This window comes from Euprymna scolopes, chromosome 21, assembly GCF_053919585.1.
Source record: "Euprymna scolopes isolate OS-2025 chromosome 21, ASM5391958v1, whole genome shotgun sequence".
NCBI lineage: Eukaryota > Metazoa > Mollusca > Cephalopoda > Sepiida > Sepiolidae > Euprymna > Euprymna scolopes.
This window is the reverse complement of record NC_136502.1, coordinates 48,612,718-48,640,217: the sequence shown is the minus strand read 5'-3', so window position 1 is coordinate 48,640,217 and position 27,500 is coordinate 48,612,718. Positions and strand designations below refer to the sequence as shown.

General features: G+C 36.2%; 1 protein-coding gene across 1 annotated transcript in view; it reads left to right on the top strand.

The window, feature by feature from the left end:
• The window catches only part of LOC145242250 (uncharacterized), an 84,613-nt gene that overhangs the window by 56,344 nt on the left and 769 nt on the right, over positions 1 to 27,500 (top strand). The window contains exon 3 of the mRNA XM_080105261.1: positions 25,272 to 27,500. This exon is cut by the window's right edge and continues 769 nt beyond it. Coding sequence (XP_079961387.1) covers positions 25,272 to 25,445 — 174 coding nt within the window. The 3' untranslated portion in view covers positions 25,446 to 27,500. The remainder of the gene's footprint in view (positions 1 to 25,271) is intronic.

Genomic DNA, 27,500 nt, shown 5'->3' with positions numbered 1-27,500 from the left:
ATACCAGAAGTTCGGAACGTTACAATGGCTCACAAAAAAATTGACCCCTCCTTGTAGAAAATTGTCCAGTTGAGGATGAAGAAAGTAATGTTTTTAGCCAATTTTTTTTATATTTGTCGTCCGAGACGTCGAGTTTCAAAATGCTACTGATCTCATGAAAATCCGTCGCCTCTGTCGGAAGTTTTAGGCAGACATACATACATACATACATACATACATACATACATACATACATACATACATACATACATTTAAACAGACAGGTGAGATTTATATTATAGATTAATTATATAATTATATATATATTAATAAATATTAGTTTTCTTCCCTAGAACTGCTAGACTTTGGAATTCCCTGTTTCCTGCTTCTCTGACTGTACTAAATTGAAGAAGTTTAAATATAATATGAACAGACATCTAGCTGCTCAACTCCCTACAGTTCTCAATTAGACATAATCCCAGATAGTAGCCCCTTACGTTCCAAGTATGCCTTGTTTGGGGGCGAAAAAGAGTTGTTGTTTTTTTTTTTAAAGTTCCAACTTTAAAAATCTGACACTGGTGCTACCAGATCAGGCTGTCGGAAGATATTGGCTTCCTGAGACGAAATGCACTTAACCTTGATGCTTTTTGTTTTTCTACTTCATTTTGCAAAACTTAATTATGTTCTGCAAAACCAAAACCCAAAACAACAACCCACCTTTTCCCCCTTTTCCTTCTTCCCATTTCCCCTTTCTCTTTCTATCTCCCCCATTTCCTGACGGGTTTCCTAACTTAAAATGTACCAAACACTAATACTGTAACCCTTTTCCCTCTCCCATTGCAAAGCTCATTCATGTTCTGCAGGGCAGGGAACAAAAACGATAAAATCCACTATAAAACAACTAAACCAAACACTACAAACTAATGATTGAAAATACAAAAAGCTTTAACAATAAAAACCTACAAAATAACTGGATGCAACATGAATACTATTTACAAAATAACTGGATTCAGTATTAAATACACTGAAAAGGGTTGATATGCCGTAAAACAACCAAACCAAACTATACAAATAAATATTTAAAGATATAAAGAAGTTGAAGCATAAAAAAACTGTTTCCAAAATAACTGGATTTGGCATTAAATAACATGAAAAGGGTTGATATGCCGTAAAACAACCAAACCAAACTATACAAATAAATATTTAAAGATATAAAGAAGTTGAAGCATAAAAAAACTGTTTCCAAAATAACTGGATTTGGCATTAAATAACATGAAAAGGGTTGATATGCCGTAAAACAACCAAACCAAACTATACAAATAAATATTTAAAGATATAAAGAAGTTGAAGCATAAAAAAACTGTTTCCAAAATAACTGGATTTGGCATTAAATAACATGAAAAGGGTTGATATGCCGTAAAACAACCAAACCAAACTATACAAATAAATATTTAAAGATATAAAGAAGTTGAAGCATAAAAAAACTGTTTCCAAAATAACTGGATTTGGCATTAAATAACATGAAAAGGGTTGATATGCCGTAAAACAACCAAACCAAACTATACAAATAAATATTTAAAGCTATAAAGAACTTGAAGCATAAAAAAAGCTGTTTACAAAATAACTGGATTTGGCATTAAATAACATGAAAAGGGTTGATATGCCGTAAAACAACCAAAATCTGTATATATTAGATCGAGTAAATGTTGAAATATTTGCTGATTCAAATAAAAATGGAATATTCTAATTTTTTTTAGAGAAATTCGTCTTTTAGTTAAGACCTTGTATTATAGATTGGGAGGAGCCTTAGCTCTAAGGGCGGGACTGTTTGAGACCCTAGTTCGTGTTTACATATGTCTCATCTGAGGGGTACCATGTTTTACCGCGCGTAATCCTGTTCCAATATTTATTTAGTTCTTACATAAATCGTAACCCCAGAGATTAATATTTTTACAAGTACTTATTAACAGTAGAAGATGGCGGGGTTCAAAATGAGAGTCAGTGCAAAATGGATCAAAATTGAAATTTTTACTGAACACGTCATTTCTCTATGTTTTTTTAACACCGCACACATTCTCTCTCTCTCTCTCTCTCTCTCTCTCTCTCTCTCTCTCTATATATATATATATATATATATATATATATATATATATATATATATGGCATATTTCATTAAATAATATATATGTATATAAACTACGTCAATCGCTTTATTGCAGATTAGTAAAATATCAATATTTCACTAAATATACGTCACAAAAAAATGAAAATTGTATCATCAAATGACTGTTTCAAGATTAGTTATTTCCCAAAATTTTATTCAAATCCATGCGATATTCACGAAGTTATGACATTTTATTTATTATCAAGTAATTTATCATTTTATTGCAGGTCTTTTAAAATGCCAAAAAAGGGGCGATTCACGGTTATCGAAAAAGAAAGGATTTTTGCTGGACATGCAGAAGGATTGTTCATCAAAGATTTAGTTATATAGCTGGAAAGGGATCCAAGAACTTTGGCTTCATTCGTGAACAACCCCAACACCAAATCCCAGAAAGAAACCTTTCACATCATGATATTCGGAAAATTCGTAGGGACGTCAACCGAAACCCAAACAGCACCAGTGCTTCCATTTTTGCAAGAGCTGGAATCGCTCCAACACCCAGGCAGGCTCGATGTAATGTGTTGAATGAGATGGCAAGGGACATCAAAACTATTCCAAGACCTCCATTGAGCAATCAGCATAGAGAAACACAAATGGCTTGGGCACAGAATTACATAAAAATGGATTTCCAACATGTCCTTTTTTTTCCTGCTACTCTTGACAGTCCGAATGGATGGGCCAACGTTTGGAACTCGAACAGAACTTCAATCCCTTACAGAGTTCATCGCCAACAAGGAGGTGAAGGCATCAGGTTTTGGGCAGGAATCATTGGGGATAAGTTGGTTGGACCATTCTGAGTTCCAGGGGATGTAAAACTTACCAGCAATGCATACACGGCCTTTTTGGATAAACATTTGTCACCTTGGCTAGATAACCTACCATTGTCACGTCGCTTTCAGATGATAATGCACCATCCCATTCTGCTAGGGCGACTGCAGCCTTCCTTGAATCTATAGGCTTCTTTGGAGAAACCCTCATGAGCTAGCCACCGTGTTCTCTGGATCTTAACCTCATTGAACATCTCTGATCAATATTGAAAAGGGGTGTTTATGAGGGAGGAGAGCAATTTACTTCAAAGGATGCCCTGCGGAGGGAAGTAGTTGATGTTGCCAGAACCATAACTCTTTTTCAGATCAAACAATTGACTTCTGTGGATAAAGGTTGTTTAAAGTTATTTCCAAAAATGGTGGATATGGCGATAAATAATTCATTTATTTGAGGCTTAACACCTCGGATGTGCTTTTGTTTATTGTTCTTTAACAGAAAATGTAATAAAAAGTGAAGTTTTCATGATTAGACATTGTATTTTTGCCCTAACACAACATTTTTAGAGACCTGCAATAAAGCGATGGACAATGGAAATTCCATGATAAAGAATAAAATGTCATAACTTTGTGAATATCGCATAAATTTGAATAAAATTTTTGGAAATAATTAACCTTAAAGCAGTCATTTGATTAAACAATGTTTATCTTTTTTGTTACATATATTTAGTGAAATATTAATATTTTACTAATATACAATAAAGCGATTAACATAGTTTATATATATATATATATATATATATATATATATATATATATAAAGTATCTATTAGTGATGGGACGATTCCAATATTTTTCCCGATTCTGATACAATTACTGATTTCGTACTAAATTCCTGATTTCGATTTTTTATAAATCTCTAAATATTTACTATAAAAGTGTTATTTTGTCCCGATTACTATAAAAACACAAAATTAAATTTGCCTCTATTTTCTCAAATGTAAAAGCACACTTGTGAGGGGGTGATCTAGAGATTTTAGTCTTACTGGAAGATTAATCAATAAATATTTATTATCTTATTATTACTACATAAGGTGGAAGATGTTTCTTAAACCAAAATAGAATTAAAAAAAAAAAGATAATGCAAGGAATCGGTTTTGGCATCAGAAAGTAGGCTAAAGATTTTTCCGATTCCGATACCGATACACAAAAAAACTCTGATTTTTTCGATTCCCGATTCCGATTAATCATCTTAACACTAGTATCCATATATATATATATATATATATATATATATATATATATATATATATTGTAATCAGAGTTTTTTTTTTCTGTCTGTTTCGATTTACTCAAAACCGCACACACCTCGTCTTCTCATGTATCGTTCTCTTCTTCCTCTTCTACTTCTTGCTCTTTTTCTTCTTAGTCGTCAGAAGCGTCGTCTTTGTCTTGACTACGTTTTTCCTTCTCCCTTCTTGCTCACAGTGACCCGTTTTTATGCTAAGCTGAACTCTCGTGTGTGCGAGAGAACACGAGATTTTGCGTGATTACTTCGCAATATTAACCGGCCGCCGCCATCTTGCCATTTTTCTTTGGACGTGCCCGCTTTACAGAGTGCACACCTCGAGCGTTTGTCAGGTAAGCCCGTCTGTTCGCAATTTATTACACACTCCCCCCTTGATCTCATTATCACAGAAAGAGCAGGGAGGCGGTGGCCTTTTTCTTCGAGTGCTTCTTCGGAGAGGGGGATTCGGGGCTTCATCATCGTCTGCGCTGTCTTCCGTGACACGAAGGTCGGCGAACCTAAAGCTGAGCATCGCAGTATCACTGTCCGGGTCTTCATCATCAGCAGGAGGGTCAGTACTTTGAAGGCTACCACTCTCAGTGTCGCTGTGCGTTGAAGCCGTCATGAACCAGAATGATGGGTCGCTGGTCACGGATTCAATTTCACTATCTTCGTCAAGTGGCAGCTGCGTTTGGAATACTGATCTTAAGTCTTTAATATGACGAGGTACTCCATCAACTCGCACCGCCTGCGGGCTGATCACTTCAGTGACATGACCGGTTCCGTAGCGAGTCGTGCACTGGCCTCGGGGTTTTTTAACCCAGACGACATCTCCCTCTTTTATGATCTTTTGTGGTGGCTCCGATTCGGGTAGTGAGCTGCTCTCCAAACCTCTCACCCTGACACGGTATGTATGTAGCGCGTTGGCTGGCGCGGTGGAGGGTGAAACATCGTCCTTAGGGGTGACGTTGTACCAATAGACTGCTTCAGGTACCGTACACCCCTTCCGCGCTGCGATTGTCTTAACAGTTCTGTGATTGCGCTCAATAATCCCGTTTCCACTGGGAACATGGGCACACCGAAAACGCAGATGGACACCCCAGCCATCTGCAAACTGTTTAAACGGCTCACTAACAAAAGCGGGGCCATTGTCGGTGAGTATCTCAGAAGGAGGGCCACGTTCGAGGAACACACCTTCCAACTCATGGATAATGGCAGCCGCGTCCTGCCGGCGAAGGGGCCGCCACAATGAAAACCTAGATGGTCCACAGTCGATAAGCGTCACAAAAAGCCTCCCGTTGTAGTGCGTTATGTCCATCGCAATCCTATCCCAATTACGCTTCACACTGAGTATTCCCTTCTTCCACCGGACAGGTGCTGGGTCGATCGATCGGCAGGTGTTGCAGCTTCCCACAACAGATTTCACAGCCCTCCGAGACACAGAGGGGTCAACAAATCTGGCGAAGTAAAGCGTTCGGTTTACACCGGGGTGCTCGCTTTGGCAATGGACATCATTAATATGCTCCGGGCTGAGTCTATGTCCCACTGCAGCGCAATTTACAGGTGCTGACTCGTTCACTTCTTTTGGCAGGTCTAGCCAACGGCGTGGCACTCTGGTCAGACGATCCGCCTGATTCAAACAGGACTGCACCAGTGTCACATCTATGACCAAGTCGTATTCCTTAGTGGTTTCGGTTAGGGTAGCAAGCCGCCTCCGGATCAACATTTCGGCCGACGCCTTCGTTGTCAGACGTGCTTTTCCGTTCAAGGCATTGGTCATCCACCGATGCACACACGTGGAATCCGTGATGATGTGAAGGATTCTAGCCTGCCACTGAAGCGCTAGATTGACTCCTTTCAGTGTAGCATCGAGTTCAGCTAGGTTTATATGCTTGGCGTCATTCTCCGGCCGAAGCCAGCAGGCATCTTCTATTATCCTTCCGTCGACCGCCAGAGCAACGCCAAGGGCAAGTGAGCTGGCGTTTACCCAAACTGTAAATTCACTCCCATCGACGCACCAGCTCTCCCGTACAGGGTCATCATTGGTCACTCTGGCCACAACTTCCACCAGCATGCTTCGCAGGGCAGGATCATGCACCTCATCGTCCCATTCAGTTGACATAGAAGTTGCCCGTCGCTTTATGGCCGCTACAGCCACTCGGAGCCACCCACACACAGGGAAGTGACCCACCAATTTTCCGCAAATGGAAAACGTGCTCCGACGTGTGATGGTAGATGGGATTTCCGGGATTTCACCACTCCTTCCCCATTGAAGGCCATCTGCACTTCCGCTCACCTGCAGTCTGAGCACTTTCGCCCCGTCCTGTAGCCGCTCCGGCTCCTTGCACGACAATCCGAAGTGCTCGAAGTGTTCTTTGACCGCCTGGGCAGACAGGAGGCTCTCATTGACAAAAATGTTGTCTATATACGACGATGTCGCATGTTGCACCGCTTCATCTTGACGCCGGATCGCCTGCATGATTGCTCTCATGATGTTAGGGGCTACATTCAGGCCGAATCCTAGCCTGGTCAAGCAATAGCGAGTTCCTTTAATCACCACCGTCTGGAACGGCCACAGCGATTTCTCAACACGTATTTGCAAGTACGCTCTTCGCAAGTCCAGTATGGCTGCTTCCGCACCCTGCCGCCGCCACTCCCGTAGTTTATGAGCACAGACATCAGCCCCCGCAGTGTGTGGGTCAACGTATTCATTAAGTTCCCGGTAATCAAGAACAGGTCGAACTTTCTGCTTGTTCTCTTGTCTGACAGCCATCAGGGGAATTAGCCCCCGCAGGGGCCCGAGCTCATCCTCTGGGTATGGAACTAACCAGCCATTATCCAGCCACACTTGAAGTTCTGCCTCGTACTGCCCCCTAAGCCACGCAGGAGGGGGATACTCTGTAAGTCGATTCCGCAATGACACTGGTGGCTGGTCGCCTGCCCATTTCCAGGACGCTGTCCAAGTGTTTGTGCCCTTATCGTATTCTGCATGGAAGTCGGGCTCATCGAGAGTGATTGCTGCACACATTTGTTTGTTTGGTCGAGAGAAGCTCACATCACCGGCGCCGTTCACAGTAATTCCGCCCAGCTGTGTGATAGCGTCCATTCCAAGGAGAAGGTCATATCCGAGCAGCTCCCCATCGACCACTAACACCGTCACAGCAACCGGAGAGCCATTGCCAATGCTGATATGAACAACGCTGACCCCACAACACACCAATGAGCCTTGGCCGACAGTAAGTACAGGGATCCTTCGTTTCTTCCATGTGGCGCAATATTCCTTTCGAAGAAGGGTTTGGGTACAGCCGGTGTCAACCAGCGCTGAACGTTCACATCCATCAACTTGAACTGTTACTGCAGGCAGCGCTTTGTTCAATGCCGCGTTGGGGAGGGTGCTAGTGCTGCGGCGTCCTCCCCTTGCCCGTTTCCTGGACAATTCCGCGCTATGTGGCCTGGCTTATTGCATTGGTGACACCGTATTACTTGTCGTGCTCCATACTTAGGGGTGCGCCTTGTACCGCTTTTGCAGTCTCTGGAAAAGTGGTTGGGGCCACCACAGGTATAGCATCGTAGACCCTTCGTTGGCGAGTCCAGAGTGTCAACAGCTGCGGAGACTAGTTCTCGATCGTCTTTCAGGATGTTTCGTGCTCTCGCCAATAACTCCTCCAATCCAATCTCAGTGAGTCTTATTGATGCTCGCAGCAGTCGACTTGCCTCATCCGGAAGTCCCGACAAAAAGGCGCATGCCAATATGCGATCACTTGCACCGCCGAAGGGAGTGGCAAGCTTTTTCAAGTCGGCCATGTAGACATCCACTGTCTCCCCCGGCCCAAGTCGGCGTTCGGAAAACTGCCTCCAGACGACAAAAGGGTCTGTACCAAATGCCCCGTATAGCGCTTGTGTAATCTGCTCCATGGTCGGATCCTCCCCTAGCTGCTGGTACACGGCATAAGCCCCTTTAGTGAGTCTCAATGGGATAACCATAGCTGGGTCTTTAATCTTGCACAACCGGCAAACGCGCTCAGCCTTTTCCAGCCATTCGACCACCGAGGGACCAGTGGGGGAGCCATCGAATTCCGGAATTAATCTGATGTCAAATTTCTCCATACCAAAGCCGAGATAGCTTGTAATCAGAGTTTTTTTTTTTCTGTCTGTTTCGATTTACTCAAAACCGCACACACCTCGTCTTCTCATGTATCGTTCTCTTCTTCCTCTTCTACTTCTTGCTCTTTTTCTTCTTAGTCGTCAGAAGCGTCGTCTTTGTCTTGACTACGTTTTTCCTTCTCCCTTCTTGCTCACAATGACCCGTTTTTATGCTAAGCTGAACTCTCGTGTGTGCGAGAGAACACGAGATTTTGCGTGATTACTTGGCAATATTAACCGGCCCGCCATCTTGCCATTTTTCTTTGGACGTGCCCGCTTTACAGAGTGCACACCTCGAGCGTTTGTCAGGTAAGCCCGTCTGTTCGCAATTTATTACACAATATATATATACGCAATATATATAAAAAAAAAAGTGGTAGTAGCGGCGGGGGGTCAAAACAACATTAGGCATCCCGGGTGGGGAGAGGTGTTAAAAAAAATGTTGTAGTAGGCAGGCAGGCAGGCTCGAACCCATAACGCAAAAGAGGAAAAGAAGGTGTAAAAAAAAACGTGACGTCTTAGCTGATGCGTCCATGGCGAAACCGGAAGTCACAAGCGTTAAAATTAAGGCTAGTCAATTTAAAAGAGACGATGACTTGCGAAAATGTCGGCGAAATAGCACAGTTGAGGGTGAAGGAATTAATGTTTTGAGCCAATTTTTTTTATATTTGTCATCCGAAAGATCTAGGTTTAAAATGATACCCATTTCGTCCCGTTCCGACGCGTCTGTTGGAAGTTTTAGCGAGATATATAAACATACATTTGAGATCTATATAATAGATTTATTTAAAAATTAAATTCTGTTCAATCCCGTTGTATCTATATAACTAGAAAACTCTATGGACCGTCCGGGCATTATTCCTTGCTTGCTTGAATCTTGTCTGATGATCGGGCGATTCCATCTTTTTAAAAAGGGATGACATCTTTTAAAAAAGGGATGATATATATATATATATATATATATATATATATATATATATATATATATATATATATATATAGGTTGACACGAAAGTGCTTGTGATTTTTAACTTTTAAATCCAAATGAACATATCTCGGCTCAAATAAAAATTTATTGATCGAAATAAGCACCATCAGAATCAACCCACTTTTGGCAATGCAAAAAAAAATGTATGTTTATGCCAGTAACGTAAAAAATCTTGCATTCTGGTGGCGGTGAAGTCACTGAAAACGTTTTTGATATCGCTTAGGTTTGTGAAGTATTTCTCACACAGAAAGTTGTCAAGATGCTTGAAAAGTGGTAGTCAGTAGGTAAGAGGTCTGGAGAGCATGGCGGATAAGGCAAAGTTTCATAACCCAATTCGTTCAACTTCTGCAGGGTTGGTTTAACAACACGCGGTCGAGCATTTTCGTGGCGGAGAATTGGACCTTTTCTGTTGACTAATGCTGGGTGTTGTTGTCGAAGTTTCTGATACATTTCATTCATTTGTTGACAGTACTTCTCTGCCGTAATGGTTTTGCTGACTTCCAGAATGAGCAAACAAAAACAAAATTGGTGTGACAAAAAATAAATGTTACCAAAGGCAAACTAAGTTACTCTTCTACCTACCTGAATAAGTGTTTGGGGATTTTAACTTATTTTAAAATGTTTTTAATTTAAAAAAATAAGAGTAGTAGACCTTATTGTGTTAAAACGAAAAACAAAATATTGGTCAAGTTCGAACCATAATCAAGCCTTGATAATCGTCCCAAAATCAAAAATCAAACAAAATACTGACAGAACATTATATTTTCATACGATTGGCAACATATGTGTTTCTATCAGTATTTTGTTTTATTTTGAATTTTTTGAGCGATTATCAATGGCTCTATGAGACCACCATTTTGTTTTTTGTGCTAACTCGACAGGCTTTAAAATGCTTTTGAAACTAACACTTTTAAATAAGTTAAAACAAAAAACTTATCCAGGTAAGTTGAAAAGTAACTTATCTTGCCTTTGGTAACATTTATTTGTTGTGCATTTATTTTTTTCGCTTCCTTTTTTTGTTTTGTAAGTTATTCTGGAAAATCACGTATATGTTTAATGCATGGACTGTGAAATAAAATAATTTATGCACCTAACATAGTTATTATTAAGAAATAAGAAACTCATTATTATATATTATATCTACTATCTTGAAATTTATTTGAGATTGATCCGTTGTAAACATAATCGGATATTTATTTAGTAAAAGATCTATTTATTTTTCAAGAATCTAATAGCTTGAACTGCCGACTAGAATTCAAAGGAATCTTCGCTTTTGGCAGACAGTCTTTGGAATCGAATCCTCGTTCCCCTTTCCTACTGCCAGTTTAGGACTTGTGGCAGAATTCCAGTAATCAGATAGCGTAACTTGGTTCTTTGGCATCTCGCGGTCTTCTGTCTTCGAGGGTTGGGCCAGGGTTTTCTTTGACTAGTGGCAAACAAGCACAGCCCGGTATGTGGAACCTCTTAGCGGGTTAGGGTTAGAAGTTTAGACCCCCCCCCCTTTTTTTTACTGGCAAAGGGGATTTTTGAAAATGCAGTACAAGTCGCTTGATATTCTGAGATGAGAACAAAAAACAACAAAAAAAAAAAAGATGCCAGCCAATTGTCATCACAATCGCTTTTTTTTTTCTTTTTTTTTTTTTTGGGGGGGGGGGGTAAGGGCGTGGTGGGGGGTGTATATGATTCGTCATATAACGCAATTGCTCTATTAACAATGATTATATTTATCTCTCTGCCATGGCAAGAGATGTGACACAAGGGTCGAGAAGTGGGATTGAACAGTCAGCGCCACCACCCCTCCTCCGAGGAGAAGCATTCTGACCTGCAAAAAAAAAGGCTGGACCGCCCCGTCGACATTCTCCGGTGGAGGCGCCTCAGGCGATTAGCAATAAACTAACCCATTTTCAAAGCGAGAAATACAAAGCCTGGGAAATTGGACCTCCTAAAACTGCACAGAACCCGCATCGTACCACAATCAACAAAGAAAAGGCTATTTCAGAAATGGCCTTTCTCGTGTTGGCTTTAGTGCTAAGGGAACAAGTCCCGAGCAAAAGCAATTGAACTATAAAAGGAAAAGCAAAATAATTCTAAAACATACTAATAATAATAAAAATAGAAGGTCGCCCGGCATTGCCCGGTTTTAAGATACACTTAAATATGACATTTTAATTGATGCAGATTTAGTATTTATTATTATAGAGCCAATTCTCTATTGATTATCATATTGTACCTAATATAGAGTAGTGCCACCTTCTGGCGTGACCCAGTCGTAAAATATTTTTTAATTCATGCAGATTTTGTATTTATCATCATAGAGCTAATACTCCATTGATTATTATATTGTACCCGATATATAATAGTGATTCCAAAAGTTAAAAAAAAAAATGACTTGGGTGCCACAATCGAAACCGAAACATATAGCGTTCCAGCCTTAGTTGTTAAGTCTGAAAGTTCGTTAGAATGACGTCATTATGTTAACATTTGAGACTGTGACAAATTCAGAGTTTTAGTATAATACAAGATTCAAGCAAGCAAGCAAGCAAGGACGGTCCATAGAGTTTTATAATTATTAAGATAAACACTCTTTTCAAAAATGCAATAAGATTATAAAAAGAACTCGATAACACGTGGATGACTTTTGACCAGTGGCGTACCTATGTAAAATGGCGCCCATGGCAAAGTTTGAATGTGCGCCCCTTCTTAATAATTTATACCTTAGATATATCTAACTACTAATTTTAATTTTTGTCAAGCAATTTTTGCGCCCATGTCAGAGTGGCGCCCATGGCACGGGCCATGCCTGCCATACCCTAGATACGCCACTGCTTTTGACCTTTCTTGACTAGCAAGATGGCAGCCAATAAATTGTCAAACACCTGCAGATCGAAATGAAGCCACCAAAACGCATAGTGAAAATAAAATATTTTTGAACTTTTAGTTCTTCTCCAGAATTTCCCCCTTACATTTAAAAAAAAAAAAAGCCAAAATAAGAAAAATCTGTATGATGTACGTACCCGTGACTAAATGAAAATATCATATTCCAAAAATTACGTAACTTGATCTAGTAGTTTTATTTTTATAAAGAAATCATTTTTAAGCTATTAATGAAAATTCATGGATATTATAACTGAAATCTAGGAAGTATGCATTATTGTGTAGTTATCTCCCTTTGTTTCTTGCCATTTATTTATTTATTTATTTTATTTTTTTATTTATTTTATTTTATTTTTTTTTTTTTTTTTTTTTTTTTTTTTTTTTTTTTTACAAAATGTTGAGCGAGACAACCCCGCCTCCGCTACTTATAAAATGCGATTTTCTTATTTAAAAATAAAACTACTTGATCACTTTATGTGTTTTTTTAGAATATTATATAAAACGTTTCATCACGGGTACGCGCATTTCACACAGATTTTTCCTTACTTTTGTTTTTCAATGTAACGAGGAATTCTGGACAAGAACCACAAACTTTCTTAACTGAAACGATTTCGTTTCGGTTAAGTTTTGTATTGTATATTACTACGGTGTTATGTTTTTTTTTTTTTTTTTTTTATCTTCAAAAAAAAAGCCGTCACAGCAAATATGCTTTTCTAGTACATTTGTAGATTAACATCCTTCGATGAATTTCCCCACTCCACACAAAAAAAAAAAAAAAAAATGAGATTCTAGTTTATTAGACGATTATGTGTAAATATCCTTGAGGGAAAGAAGAAGAAGAAAGAAAGAAATGTTATTTCAAATTTAGAGTGGGGATCAGTTACGTATATAAATTTAACTTGCAACTTATCCATACGGCTAAAAATCTGGATCATAACTCCTCCACTCAGTTACACAAATTATGGATTACAATAGAAAAATGTGAGCATGAAAAGTAATATGGTTAAGCTTAAACATGGAAAAGTAAAGGACAAAATATTCTAGTAACAAATATAATAAATTCATAACTTAAAATATTGCAGTATTAAGAATTGATTACATAATGTTAAATTACAAAAAATTCTTAATGCTGCAATATTTTAAGTTATAAATTTATTATATTTTTTACTAGAATATCTTGTCCTTTTCTTTTCCATTTTTAAGCTTAAACATATTACTTTTCATGCTCGCATTTTTCTATTGTAATCCATGATGTTTTCCAGGCTTCCAGAAAATTCACTTGTTCTTTGTTTAATTTCGGTCTTATTTTTTTGCCCCCATAAACATAACATACACATATGTAATAACAATGTACGGCACTCGTCTGCTTTCATTCTCTTTGTTTCATTTATTACTTCTCTTTTCGCGAGAGCGGTGAATTAGTAGCAACACTAGTCACTGAAGCGGCGTGGTTGCTATGGAAATCAGTCATAAAAAACGTCATTCAATTCCTTACGAATTTTTAAGGTTTTGAACACCAATAAATTTATCATAACTTTTGTTTTACTGAACGAAAATTGAAAAAGAAAATTTCACAATATAGCTGAAAAAGTGATCTATAAACTGTAATAATTGTTTGAAATTTGGTCGAAAAATGAATGAGCGGTAAAGCTTTAAAGCAGTTCTAAATGACTAAAACTGCCACTTAACCATATATTCAAACACTGTAGTGTTTGAATGATTTGATTGAAAAGTATTAATAAGCGTCACTATTCACTTGTTTTCAATCCAGAAAAAAAGTTCAGTGAGAAAAGTTAGGAATACTTTAAATGAATAAGTTTATACATTTGTTTTTTGATGAGCAGACGATAACGAGAAAAAAATAATGAGTTGTGTGTATGTGTGTTCGTTAGTGTCTGCATGCGTATACGTATGACTGTGTGTATGTGTGTTCGTTAGTGTCTGCATGCGTATACCTATGACTGTGTGTATGTGTGTTCGTTAGTGTCTGCATGCGTATACGTATGACTGTGTGTATGTGTGTTCGTTAGTGTCTGCATGCGTATACGTATGACTGTGTTTATGTGTGTTCGTTAGTGTCTGCATGCGTATACGTATGACTGTGTGTATGTGTGCTCGTTAGTGTCTGCATGCGTATGCGTATGACTGTGTGTAGGTGTGTTCGTTAGTGTCTGCATGCGTATACGTATGACTGTGTGTATGTGTGTTCGTTAGTGTCTGCATGCGTATACGTATGACTGTGTGTATGCGAGAGAAACATGTGCAGAAACCATCTGAAGCATTCTAAATTTTTGATGCCAAAGAGTAAACTTCATTAGCTACAAAGGTCAATCGCAAGTTGAAAGACAAAGTATTTTATTGCTTCCTCGCGAGAGCAATATGTGACACAAGGTCGTTTTTAATGGAGGGGGAGGTACCAGCTCCCCCAAAAGGGGCAATCTGGCAGTGGGCAAAGATAAAAATTGCGTTAGTATAAAAGAGTTTCCCCTACATTGATTAAGAACAAATTAATTTAAGTGTAGCATCAGAACAGATACTACACTCTGATCTTAGCCCGAAAGCCAACTATTTCATTCGTTGGTAATATCCATCTTCCTTCATAGACTTGAGTCACGAATCTTAACAGCTTGCTACGGAGGAAAAATACAGAGAGCTAACGGAAATGTGATGTTCCTGGAGAATCCTTGGCATCTCCTACGAGCTAACTAATTTAACAATGAAGATGTCCCTATCACTATCGAGCAATGTGTGAGTCACTGTGGGCATTTTGTTGACCACAGTGAAAAAAGAGGAAACTGGGAAAATGTGAAAACGGAAGAGGTTGGGATGGGCCACAGAAAAGGTGGACCCTCAACATTGCCGAGTGAAATGGGGAAAAAATGGTGATACGCAATGGCTATGTAGAGGGAAAACACATTATCGAAAGTAATGACAAAATCTATCCATATAGAAGAATTATAATGAAATGATATATAAAAATCTCTTTTTCTCTATCTTTAGTTTCTTTTTTTTTTTGCTTGAGAGTCACCACTTATCAAAACCCAAAGGCCACTCGAGGATAAGGATTAATGAATGTGAGATGGTAGTATAGTAATCGTTAATGGTGTAAATTCGGCAGAATTTGATTATTTATGGGAACGGCTCAACAAGAACTTGTTTACGTTATATCTGAAGACTACCATGTTGTAGTCAACTGGGAAGCAGGACATCAGAACAGAGTTCCACAAGCAGGCAGTCCTGGGAATGAAGCTTTGATCATGGAATCTGCTCTTAGATTTAGGCACAGAAAGCAAGAGAGGGAAATCGTTTATAGTGGTTGTAACTAGTCGAGTGTTTTTTGTAAAAGTTTGATAAGGAGGGTATAGATTGGGATTCAGTCAAGCCTCTAAGATGAATTTCGTTTGTCGGGAAGACAAAGACCATTTGATCATCCTAGAGATAATGGATGGCACACGTTGCGAGTTTGTTTAAAGTGAAGCTGGTTTGCGCAGAGCCAGCCTCACTCTCTCATCTCAATTAGCCTGATCCAGCAGCAGGTCAGGGTCAAGACAACTGGAAGATGAACTGCCGGAAATATTGACGTCTTCCTACATATAGCATCGGTATTCCCAAATGATCATCCATCCAATACTGGCCGGGCTCAACATTGCTTAACTTCAGTGATCTAATAGGAAATAGTGTGTCAATGGGATTATGTCGTACTCTTAAGGTGGCGTAGAACTAAATAAAGCAAAAAATTCTTCAAGCACGTTTTTCTAGATGTTTTTTTATACATTCAAAAACCAAAGATTTTTTTCAAAATTTTTGCCTCAGTCAACTTAACATATTTTGCTCTGAGTGAAGAAAACCACATTGGTATCGAATAACTACACTGCGTGTCAGATTATATTCAAATGGAATTTTTTGTTCTAACTCCGATAGTTATTTTTTTAAATTAGTGAAACTTGGCTCATTATATGGCGATGCTAATACATGTGCAGATCTGAAATTCCAAGCTAATTGCATATTAATAAACAAATGAAAGCTATTTTGATGACTTGCAAAATATCTATATGCATATAATTCTGGCACGCAGTATATATATATATATATATATATATATATATATATATATATATATATATATATATATATATATATGAGCAAACAGTTAATAAAACATGTTAAAAAACAGTTTGAAATGAGTTAAAAACATTAAAAACATATTTAATCTGAAAAGTATTAAATATTAATTCTGTAATATTTATAATATACTTTAATTTTACCATCTTGGATCATTTTAGTAAATTTAATTGTAATTTTTATTTTATTTTATATATATATATATATATATATATATATATATATATATATATATATATATATGTATATGTATATGTATGTATATATATATATGTATATATATAATATATAAAATTTAATGCAAATCTGAAATACTTGAATTTTTAACTGGAAGATAATGGCCATACTATACTTTTTAAAAATACTTCAAAATATTAATTTTATTTATTGCGGACTATTATCCTCATCTTTTCTTAGTTGTTTCATAACGTTTCGGCCAACTATTCCTCTGGCCTTCGTCAGGTGGTAACCGCGACGGATAGGAACTCCGAGTCTCCTAACTGCATCCTTAGCAATTACTGCCTTCCATAGTTGTTGTTGATAGAGACGTTGAATCTCTACAGTTCCAGGCAAAAATTGTCTGAAGATAGCAGTTTCAATCCTACCCAAAGTCAGCCAGAGGCTTACTTGGCCAAAACGTGGTGAGACGACAATAACTACGAAAGGCAGTAATTGCTGAGAATGCAGTTAGGAGATTCAGAGTTCCTATCCGGCGCGGTTTCCACCTGATGAAGGCTAGAGGAATAATTGGCCGAAACGTTATGAAACAACTAAGAAAAGATGAGGAACATAGTCTGCAATAAATAAAATTAATAAATAAAACTCATATCAATGAATTCCAATTAAAAATAATATATCTTGAAAATACTCAAAAAAAAAACCTAAGTTTGAGGAACATTTTTTTAATTAATGTCTGATTCCTATTATTGTTAAACTTTCACAAAGATCACAGGTATTTAAATTTTCATGAAGGTATGAAATTAAATTAGACTAAATATAATCCATATCATCTACGCTTATGCTTAGTATGTTCAAAGGGTCGTAATTATCGGTTAGTTTATTTTGCATTGAATCCTGTGCAAATATATAAACATATGCACATACCTAACTTTGTGTTATAATTACATTGTGTTCGTTTCTGAAATGTTAATCCAATGAAACTCCAGTGTTTATAAAATAGCGCTCAATGATAGGTAGAGCCTATCATATTATGAATTCCTTTATTTGTATAAACATTATTGGCTACATATGTGCATATATGTTTCAGCTGAGATCTCGTTCTAAATTCAGGAGTTGATATTATGAAAAAAGGGCCTTACAAAACTGATTTTAAACCGAGATCGCAGCTGAAACATGTATGCATATATGTAGCCAATAATGTTTATACAAATAAAGGAATTCATGCATAAGTTTATGGAGATGGAGATGGAGATGTACGTTTAGATTTAATTCTGCTATGAGAAGTAAAATCTAATAATGTTGAGGTTTTTTTTTTTTCTTTGCAATCTGTGTTGTCTATTACTGTAATTCCAAATATGGCACAGGAGCTGGACTGGGATGAGGGGTGTTAAGAAAGAAGCCATCAGGTGCGGGGGGGGGGGATTTGTATGTGTATATAAGTATGTATGTGTGTGTGTGTGTGTGTGTGTGTGTGTGTGTGTGTGTGTGTGTGTGTGTGTGTGTGTGCACACGTGCCTGTGATGAGGCAAGTGAGTAATATGATATACAACCCCTTTTTTTTGTGTGTGTCGCATCCTTGACTTCCTTGGAATTACCACCCTCCTCTGAGAAACCTCTTCGCATAACTTGGATACTCAAGAAATCAACGGGGGTGGAACACATGCATTGTGTCGGTCGAAAACAGCTGTCATTTCATGATATCTCAAAGCATAAAACTGACACAGCAAAACCATAATGATTGGCCTTTAAACTTGAAGTCAATTTTCTTTTTTCATAAACAACAAATTTTGTGGCTATTGAAGTTCCACCTCCTTTTTTTATCTCCTTTGCACAAAACAAAATTGCACTAAATATAGCCCACATTACTTACCCTTATGCGGAGGACCTCTGTTCAAAAATTCATAATGCTAAGTTAATTAGTTTGCAGATACAACTATATAAACATATCTTGACTGGATCAATTTCATTTCAGTTATTTTAGGTTTTGTATTGTTTCCCCTTATTGATATTGAGTCTATTTTGTACCTGATAACTCGTTCAGGAGACTCATTTGCAGCAGATATATATGGTTTTTATTCAGAATTGTACATATGGCGAAAAACAAAAATAAAGAAAACCCTTTATTGTGTACCTGCTTGGCACAGAATGAAGGCAGTATATTTCAAAAATCACAAAAATTGATTGAGCAGCGTTTATTTTACTAAAGAAAATCAAATGTTAGGCTATTTAACAATAACTTATTATTGCAGCCATTTCTTTCTGGACATGTTAATAAGGGGAGGTAATCAACGATTCATTTGATCTTTTCCATGTACGTTTATGTTGTCTTCCCAAACATTATCAAAAAAAAAAATGGAGTCGTCGAGTTGTTTGTCCTTTTCTGGCCTCGCTTTCATTCTATTATGACTGTTATTTAGTGAATAAAAAAAAATACTTGATCAAATTGCGTGATTAATACATACATCATACAGACTTTTGTGTATTTTCTTTATTTTTAATTGCAGCCATAAGTGCAATTTTGAATATATACCGATATTTTTAATTCTTTCAAAGTTGGTATTATTTTCTTATTTCTATTTATTTATTGTAATCATGCTCACTAATAAATTATTTGGTTATGTTTACAATTACTGTTTCCACTTCACTTCCGGTGGCTCTTCCTTGTGTTAAATATGGTTTTTATTTCTTTTCTAAATAATTACACTATTATTAAGAAAGCTCCTCCTTAACATGAGGGGGGGGGGGGCTTCGTTTATCTATTCTGTATTTTTCATCTAACAATTTAATAAACAAAAGATACAGTAAAAAAAAGTCAATTAAAAGCGAAGGAGCAACCGGAAATGAAGTGAAAACACTAATCGTAAAGATAACTAATTATTTTTTAAACTATTCTCTCTCCAATAAAATATTTTTTAAACAAATTGCTTTTTATTCTACTATTTTCAACTCCACCTGCAACCGACAGAGGCAGACAACTTCATATTTTTCAGGCAAACACTTAATTGGCCTCTGTTCTGTTTGAAGAGACAATGGATACCTTCTGTAAGAGTGCCTGCATATGTAATTGTGAGGCAAGGGTTGCGCAATTCCAACCTCTTCTGAATCGGCACTGCCTGATTCCAGTGGTAAGGAGAAGTCCAGGATGACTGGAAACAGTGCTGATATAAGCGGATAACTGCATACAAAATTTCGTCATCCATTTTAAGTACTGACCAGGCTCGCCGATGCTTAACTTTGGTGATCCATGCTGTAAGGGCAGGTACTTAAAACACTCTCTCCCATTATAAAATATTTTTAAACTAATTTTTATTCTATCATTTTCAACTCCTCTCCAGACGACATGGGCAGACAACTCTGCATTTCTCGGGCAAGGAGTTACTTCCCTTGGCAGACATTTTGATACCTTAAATAATGAGGATGAATGATACGCATGTATTTTTTTACATTGGACCAATGATTTGTCATATTTTTCTCCAAGCAACCACAAATATTAACAAGGCAGGAGATAGTTTCAAAAGTGATTGAACATTATTGTGGCAATATGGAAATGTGAACATCGTATGTTTGGTAATAGTTTTAGGGTCTTTGCAGAGTAAAGTAGGTTCATATGCTGAGATATCAAAGAAGTCGATAATTTAACGGCCGTGAATTACCCACGGGTCTGAAAAATCCTTATCAAAAGTTATCAACAAAAGTAATATTTATTTGATGCATACGGTTTTCTTTGTAGAAAAGTTCATTGAAAAATGTTGAAAGCTTTTTTAAGTAAAAGTTTATACATCTTTTTTTTTTCTTTTTTTTTATTACAATTTCACCCCAAACAAGGCACATTGCCGCTTTGATGTAGGGGGCTACTATTAGGGACACAGGCTACAGGGGTACTAGGTGGGGAATTGGGCAGCAAGATTTTGGTTCACGTTACACTTGAACTTCTGCATGTCAGTACAGCTAGGAAAGCAGGAACCTGGAAGGGAATTCCAAAGTCTAGCAGTTCTGAGGAAGAAACTACTGGAGTAGAAGGCTCTCTTATATCTAGGAATCTCTACAGTGAAGGGGTGGGATTTCACTGCTTATCGGGTTTGTCAGGGGTATTTACATAGAGGGGGTACAAGTACTTGCAGTTCATCGGAACATTCACCGTTAAAGTACTTGTAGAACAGGCAGAGGGATGGTACATTTTGTCGATGGGACAGCGGCTGAAGCTTGGATGACAGTTCAGGACCTATTTACAATCAGTGCAAATCACCAGACGACAATGAAGGGATTCATGTGTGTGTGTGTGTGAGACATCTTTTAATTGTGATTTTCCAGGTCTCACTGACTTTAGCAAATAAGGTGTAAACCATTATAACTATTTGCTAATATTTTCTCCTCTGAAGAGATGGTAGACATCGAAATCCTATAGGATAAGGAGTTATAATATTTCAAATGTATTCTTTGTCTTACATAGAATAATAAAAATCGTTTGATTTGAAGTTCAAACATTTCACGTCATGAATTTTTAAATTCATTGAATGACTAAAATTTGATTTATTTGCTCTATCTTGTTATTGAGGAATTCTTATTTAGGTGGAATAGTACTTATAGAATATTACTGCCAGTAATATTTTGTAAAACTTATAATCACAGGTTTCCATACCAGTTGATTGTTATATAATTTTATTCTGAAGTATATAAAAAATAATTATATATATATATATATATATATATATATATGATTGTTGAGCTGGATTAAATCCGACGATATGAAATAAAATGGAGGTGGAAGGACCTGGATACTCAACGTTTCGCCCGATTTATGCGGGCTTCTTCAAGAGGGATGGTCATTGACGAGAGAGTCGGAGGATTGGGGCTATATATAATGATGGGGGAGAGCATATACATTTTTTGAGAGAAGAACTAATTAGAGTAAACAATACGCTCAACGCCATATTTTGTCACATCATGGAAAACGACCACCATTTTGATTTTAACAAAGCAACTTTCCTTAAACACATACATAACAGATCCACACGACGTTTAATTGAGTCAGCTATAATCTCCCATTCCAGCAATATAATTAAGCAAAGAAAAGGTTTTTTCCACGTTGCTCCCTTTCTGTCGAAAATAATTATCAAAGAAAACAACTTAGACACCGGTTAAACGCGAAAAAAAAAAAAAAAAAAAAAAAAATTCGTAATTTCACTTAATTTTATTTTTATTTTACTTATTTACTGTATTTTATCATTATCTATTTTTAGACTCCATTTTATCACCTCCTATTCTTATTTTTAGATACCATCTTTTAAGTTACTGCGCTATTTTATCCCAATTCAATTATTTCTAATTTAAAAAAAAAAAAAAAAAAAAGATTCTTTCGTAATCTCGTGTCATTTTATTTATTTAATCTATCACCGCTATATTTCCAAACACAATTTTTAATCTCTACGATATTTTATCTTTTAGACGTAATCCACTACACTAGTTTACTCTAATTAGTTCTTCTCTCAAAAAATGTATATACATGTATATATGACATCTAATTTACATAAGGAAAACACGCTGCTCTCCCCCATCATTATATATAGCCCCAATCCTCCGACTCTCTCGTCAATGACCATCCCTCTTGAAGAAGCCCGCATAAATCGGGCGAAACATTGAGTATCCAGGTCCTTCCACCTCCATTTTATTTCATATATATATATATACATATATATATATATATATATATATATATATATATATATATATATATATATATATATACATATATAATTATTTACTATACTAATTAAATACCTACAGACACTAGTGTTTCATCCTTTAAAATATTTTTTACGTCAGTCAGTGATCTAATCATTATATGATGATCTATGCATAAGAACTAAATTGACCAACTTAATTCGAAAGTGCTCAGCGATAAGAAACGAGTTTCTTAAAGGGGCTGACATAATCATTTACTATAATAATTAAATACCTACAGACACTAGTGTTTCATCCTTTCAGGAATCTTCAGTGCAGGGTGTCACAATTAACACCATTTGATAGCTTGTGTTGCTGGCTATCTCTGGCTTGATTAACAAAGACCATATCCATTCGGCTACCATTAACCATGTGAAATAACGTTGAAATTAAACATTTTATTTTTAAATGTTTTCACATCAGTCAGAGTGATCTAATCATTATATGATGATCTATGCCTAAGAGCTAAATTGACTATATATATATATATATATATATATATATATATATATATATATATATATATATATATATATATATATATATATGCATATACTTCAGAATAGTTTTTATTTAACAATCAGTTGTTATGGAAACGTGAGATTGTAGGTTTACAAAATATTACTGGCAGTAATATTCTATAAGTTATCCCATCTAAACAGGAATTGCTCGATATGCAAGATAGAGCAAATAAATTAAATTGTAATTCAATGAATTTAAAAATTTTAAATTGATATGAAACTCAACCACTTCATTTCATTTCAATGAGAGTTTTTTTTTAATTCATTGTATTACAATTTAATATATATGTGTATACATATATATATATATATATATATATATATATATATATATATATATATATATATATATATATATATATATAATCAGAGAAATTGGTTGTGAATGCAGCTCTTAAGTTGCATACCACTCACCTACTAGATTTGAAAACTACGTAAAAATGCAGGGTGGTCTACTTCATCCTGGTAACTCAATTCTTAGAAAAATCTTGCTTCCCGCCAAAAAATTTTAACAAGGGTTTTACAATCATACTTATATGACCTCTTCACTTCAAGAATGTCATAGACTAGAATTGTCCAGCAATTTCAATCAATCATTTAATAAGGGTTTTATCACTCAATGAGGAACCTCTTCCAGACTTTAGCGTCCTAACTCTGTCTCAAGCTATCCGCTGCCATGTTGGAACCATATGTTGTATCAGGTCGTCCCTCCATCTTGTTCTTGATCTTCCCTTTTGGCCTCTTATGTTCACGGGGTGGCCATGCCGTTGTCCCGATGGACCATTTGTTGTCATGTTGTCTGGCTATGTGCCCTGCCCATCTGTGTTTGAATGTTTTGAAGGCAGTTTTGATTTCAATAACTCTTGTTTGTTGGCGGATCCAGATGTTTGTCTTTCTGCATTGTAGACTGATGCCTAACATTATCCTCTCCGTCTTCCTTTGTGCTACTGCCAAGATTTCACTTCTACAAGTTGTCAGGGCCCATGTTTCACTACCGTAGATCATCACAGGTAGTACATATTCATTGAAGATCTTCCCTTTGATTGACATATTTGCTTTTCGGCTTCTTATGATATTCTCCACTTTCGCAAAAGCTGCCCATCCCAATGCTACCCTTCTCTTTATCTCAGGGGGGAGATCTCCATCTTTCGTAATTTTCTTTCCCAAGTAGATGTAGCTTTCAACTTCTTCAATTCAATATAAAATATAAAAATCAACAAAATGTTTTATTTGAAAACTAGCCTGGATGCCCGGCGTTGCTCGGGTATTTGGAGATGTGTGTTGAGCAAAAGAAAAGGAAAAAAAAAAAGTGGTGGTAGGCAGGCTTGAACCCGTACCACGAATGAGGAAAAAAAAAAAATTGTGACGTCTTTGTTGTTGCGCATATCACAAAACCGGAAGTGACGAACGTCAAAATTAAGGCTAGTCAATTGGAAAGAGTGGATGACTTTCGAAAATATCTGCGAAAAACGCGACCACTCATTGTAGAAAGCTGCCCCATTGAGGGTGAAGGAATTAATGTTTTGGGCCAATTTTTCGATATTTGTTGTCTGAAAATTCGAGGTTTAAAACAATACCAGTTTCACCATGTTCCGATGCATTTGTCAAAAGTTTTAGCCATACATACATACATACATACATACATACATTTAAATAGACAGGTGTGATTTATATTATAGACGACAAGTGTATACGTTGTCATTATCAAATTCTCACACCAAGAATGTCATACACTAGAATTGTCATACTTCCTTCTTCATCAGAGTGCAGAGCAGAAATAATGATGCAATTTTCGATTGTCATATCATAAAAACAGTGGCTGATGCAGTCTATAATGGAAAAATCAAACTCTGGGAAAAGCGAAGACTTTATTTGATAAAATATAAAATTTATTCATTAAAATCCATTATATTTCCTGCTAAGGCTGCCAACAAATGCTGTGGGAAGGTTTTTAGTAGCCATGTACCTTCGTAATAAAATCAACTTGCAAACTAAAATACACACCACAGAAAGAAGGAAAAATGAATTTAATCACATGTTGTCAATCATGGCATCTTTTTCTTTCTGCTAGTGTGCATGAACAAGTTGTCATCTACGGAGAAAGGGATCTGCCATATTTAATCTTTGGCTTGTCATACTCTTTCATCTCTGTGCCGTCCCTTTTTCACAGTTATGCATTTATAGTCAGTGGCTCTTTAATTACTGATGATGTCACACGACAAAGATTTCTGACCATGCTTCTTTAACTACGTCTGATTCATGGTTGTACAAAAAGGACGCCTCTGCATTCCTTGTGCCATAAAAGCAACTGGTTTTTGAAATGATTTTATGTAATGTTCACAGTTAAAGGGACATAATCCCAAAGAGTTATCTACCTTACATTAAGCATGCGCAGTAAGTAAAATAAGGCTTGCTAGTCAGTTGGAAGAAAATAGGAATAATCATATGTGACCCATTTTACCCCAATGGCTCACTTCACCCCCATGTTACCCTATAATAATATTCGTTTTGTTCTTTTTGTTACCAGGTGATGGTCCGAGCCGGCAATGAGTGGACGGAGCTGGATAATGTGGAGGTGGACGTCTTCCAGGGTCTGGTCGATTTCAGCAAACCAGAACTGGCCGAAGGGGGCAAGGTGCATGTGAATGTGAAGACGATAGGGCAAGCACAGTTTGTAACCTACCTTGAATACATGGTCTAACTGGATTGCAGAATACGGATTGCCACAAAAACAACAACAACAACAACAACTCCTACTACTACCAATACCAAATGATGATCTTTCAGCGGAGAAATCAATCATACCACTGCTGACGTTATTGCTTTCTATTCTTCTACCATTTGTTGAAACGCCAAATACCATTGTACCACAACCTCTGTCGTCACTTTTGGAAAGCTATTGATGATGATGATGATGATGATGATGATGATGATGATGATGATGGTCTTCAGAAAGTCGTCATCTATTTAAAGATCTTAAATAACATCAAAACTGTATTTCTGATAACAACATTTATACACAATTAATAAAATATGCATTAAAAATGAATGTCATTGAACCTAATGTCCTGTACTTGCCACCCATTTCTGTGAATGACTCACAAATGATTGCGATCTCACACAAGGCAATATATATATATATATATATATATATATATATATATATATATATATATATATATATATATATATATATATATATAACTACTTCATTTATTCACATAAATTTAATATACGAAAGTATAGATTTATGCGTAAACTTTAAGTATTTACTTCAAAAGTGTTCAATACGTAGGTAGAGCTAGTTAGTAATTTATAAAATATATATGGCGATTAAGCTACACTGAATATTCTGCGTTTCATCCAACTATAGGATTCGTCAGGCTTATGTATATACACACATATCAAATTCGTCAAGCTTATATATATACACACATATCAAATTTTAGTCATTCAATAAATTAAAAAATTATGACGTGAAATGGTTAAATTTCAAATCAAAAGATTTTTATTCTATGTAAGACAAAGAATACATTTGAAATATTATAACTCCTTATCCTAAAAGATTTCAATGTTTACCATCTCTTCAGAAGAGAAAATATTAGCAAATAATTATAATGGTTTACACCTTAATTGCTAAAGTCAGTGAGAGATGGAAAATCACAATTAAAAGTTGTTTAAGTATTTAAATATCATAGAGTAAGGGAAGTTAATGAAAAGGATATAAAAATTCCCATCCAAATTGCATGGTAAAATTCGAACTGAATGTCAGTGTGGCAAAATGATTCACATCTGTATTTTGAGTAATTTAGATAATTTTATTCTGAAGTATATATATATATATATATATATATATATATATATATATATATATATATATGAGGTTAAAAGTTATTTAAGAGTAATAAATAATGGATTTAGTGAGGTTATTAAGAGAGCTCAATAAAAGAAGAGCAAGGTATATTTTTATTAATATAAACAAATTTACATGGTCACGCCACTGGACTTGCTAATGTTTCAGACAAATGGTTGGTTAAAACCAGACGTCCTCATCAGGCGACTTAATAAATGGTTGCTTTCCACAGAAGAAACCAGTCCTCAACTGAATCCATATATATATATATATATATATATATATATATATATATATATATAAAATATATCTGCATTGTTTTTGCTTCTAAACTTATTAATAACATCTAAACTGATAAAAGTTGTACTCCATTTACAGTTAAATCTGAATGTTGTTAAACCTAATGCTCTGCACTTGCCAGACATTTCTGCAAACAGCTCGCAAATGATTGTGTAACATTTTTTAAAAATTTCCAAAGTCATTCTCGAACTTTTTTCTTCAATAAATCACTTTAATTGATAATTTATTTGTGGTTTTCTTCTGAAAACTTCATTTTAAGACAAAACAAAAAAGAATCCAGAGGCTCCAAGTCCAGTAAGTGTGCAGACCATCAAATCAAATCAGGCCATTTTGCACAATCTAACTCTAAAACAAAATGGCATAGCACAAGATGCGGCAAAATATGACGGCGTAAAAAATAATGCAGTAAAAAAAACTTTTTTAGTACATAAGTTTTGTTATGATCAGAAATGCAATTTTAATGTTATTGAAACTTTTTATTGTCAGATGGATTGCTATTTAGGTCTGATTTTGAAAATCCTTCAAAATAACTTCACATGTAATAAATAACCAATTAAACCTATAATAACATTGCTTATAATTGTTTATGGTCATCAAAAAGCT